The 1,241-nt window shown below is 50.7% G+C and overlaps 1 protein-coding gene across 2 annotated transcripts in view; it reads right to left on the bottom strand.

Annotated features, from left to right (window-relative positions):
• Positions 1–253: 253 nt before the first annotated feature.
• Positions 254–1,241, bottom strand: part of prr5l (proline rich 5 like) — an 18,510-nt gene continuing 17,522 nt past the window's right edge. For both annotated transcript variants that reach the window (XM_023398783.2, XM_087171837.1), the window contains exon 9: positions 254–654. In XM_023398783.2, coding sequence (XP_023254551.1) covers positions 314–654 — 341 coding nt within the window. In that variant the 3' untranslated portion in view covers positions 254–313. The remainder of the gene's footprint in view (positions 655–1,241) is intronic.

Here is a 1,241-nt window from a genome sequence, read left to right as displayed (position 1 = left end):
TGCCACTCCGACTGTCACACAGAGGAATAAAAAGTAGAAAAAAACACCAGGTGGACCCTGGACCCCCCCCCCCTCATTGTTTTATTCAAAAGGGAAAATTCACCAAAACATGAAGCGTCTGCAACTGTGATTTACAGTCTGTTCCTGTGGGTTCCTCAGGTTCTGTCGGGTTCTGTCGGGTTCTGTCGGGTTCTCTTGTTTTGTTTTGTCTCCTCGTCGTTTGTTGTCTTGTCCATCTTGTCTTTTTGTCTCATTAGTCGTCTGTCATCATGTCGGGTTCAGTTCTCCGTCACGTCTGACTGTTGTTCCTCAGCTAGCTGTCGGGGAGGCAGATGACTCCTCCCCTCGGAGACTCCACCATGTCTGGTTGGCTGGAGAAGGGCCTGGGAGTCATCGACCCGCCCCCTACCAACACCCCATTGTCGTTCTCTGTCCCAGCATGCATCCTGCCCGACGCAGACAGCAGCCGGACGTCGGAGTGTGCGTTGGCCACTGTGTGGCGCCGCACCCCCCCCACCTTCTCCAGGTAAGCCTCGCCCTCCTGCTCCACCAGGGGGGCCAGAGACGATGAGTCCGAGGAGCTGTGATGCTGAGTGATGGTGATCTCTGGCTGGTCGCCTAGCAACAACCCCGACGACCGCAGATGACGGGACTCTGGAGGAAGAGGAGAGACAGGAAGTGAGTGATTCAACAGACTCATCATGCAGGTGATTTTACAGGGTTAAAGAACGACACTGTGCTGATGTGAGTTTGATTTTTTTAAACTTTGACTCTTTCATTTGCCTTTTTTAATGAAGGGATTAAAATGTGTCTCTTCCTGCTGCTTCGTCTCAGGTGACCTGTGTCCGCTCATATATTAATATTATGTAAGAGATCAGAGAGTTCCTGAAGCGGCCTCCTGCAGGGAACCCTCAGTGCCGGTCTGCTTCGAGTCACAGCAGGGATTAGACTGTAATCAAATCAGGCTCTGGCAGCCGCCGTGACGTGGTGCGTTTAAGGCTCAGACCAAAGGTTTGCTGTTTGTTCGTGGAGCTGAATGAAGGAAGTTCACATTCCTCCTTAAAGAAAAGCTGCTGCGCTTCAGGAACCGAGCAACAGACGGATAAAAGGATTCAGTCTGTTACGCTGCAGCGGCAGGTTCCTGTTAGCATCTGTTAGCCACACTGCTAACGGTCAACGACACTGGACTTTTTCTGCTTTACATGTTTAAGTTATTCTGTTAATAATTTGTGAACTTTGTT

Source organism: Seriola lalandi, unplaced genomic scaffold, assembly GCF_002814215.2.
Source record: "Seriola lalandi dorsalis isolate HSWRI2012SDOR001 ecotype SW California unplaced genomic scaffold, Sedor1 jcf7180002049891, whole genome shotgun sequence".
Classification (NCBI taxonomy): Eukaryota; Metazoa; Chordata; class Actinopteri; order Carangiformes; family Carangidae; genus Seriola; species Seriola lalandi.
The sequence above is the reverse complement of the archived record's forward strand: the minus strand, read 5'-3'. Positions and strand labels throughout refer to the sequence as shown.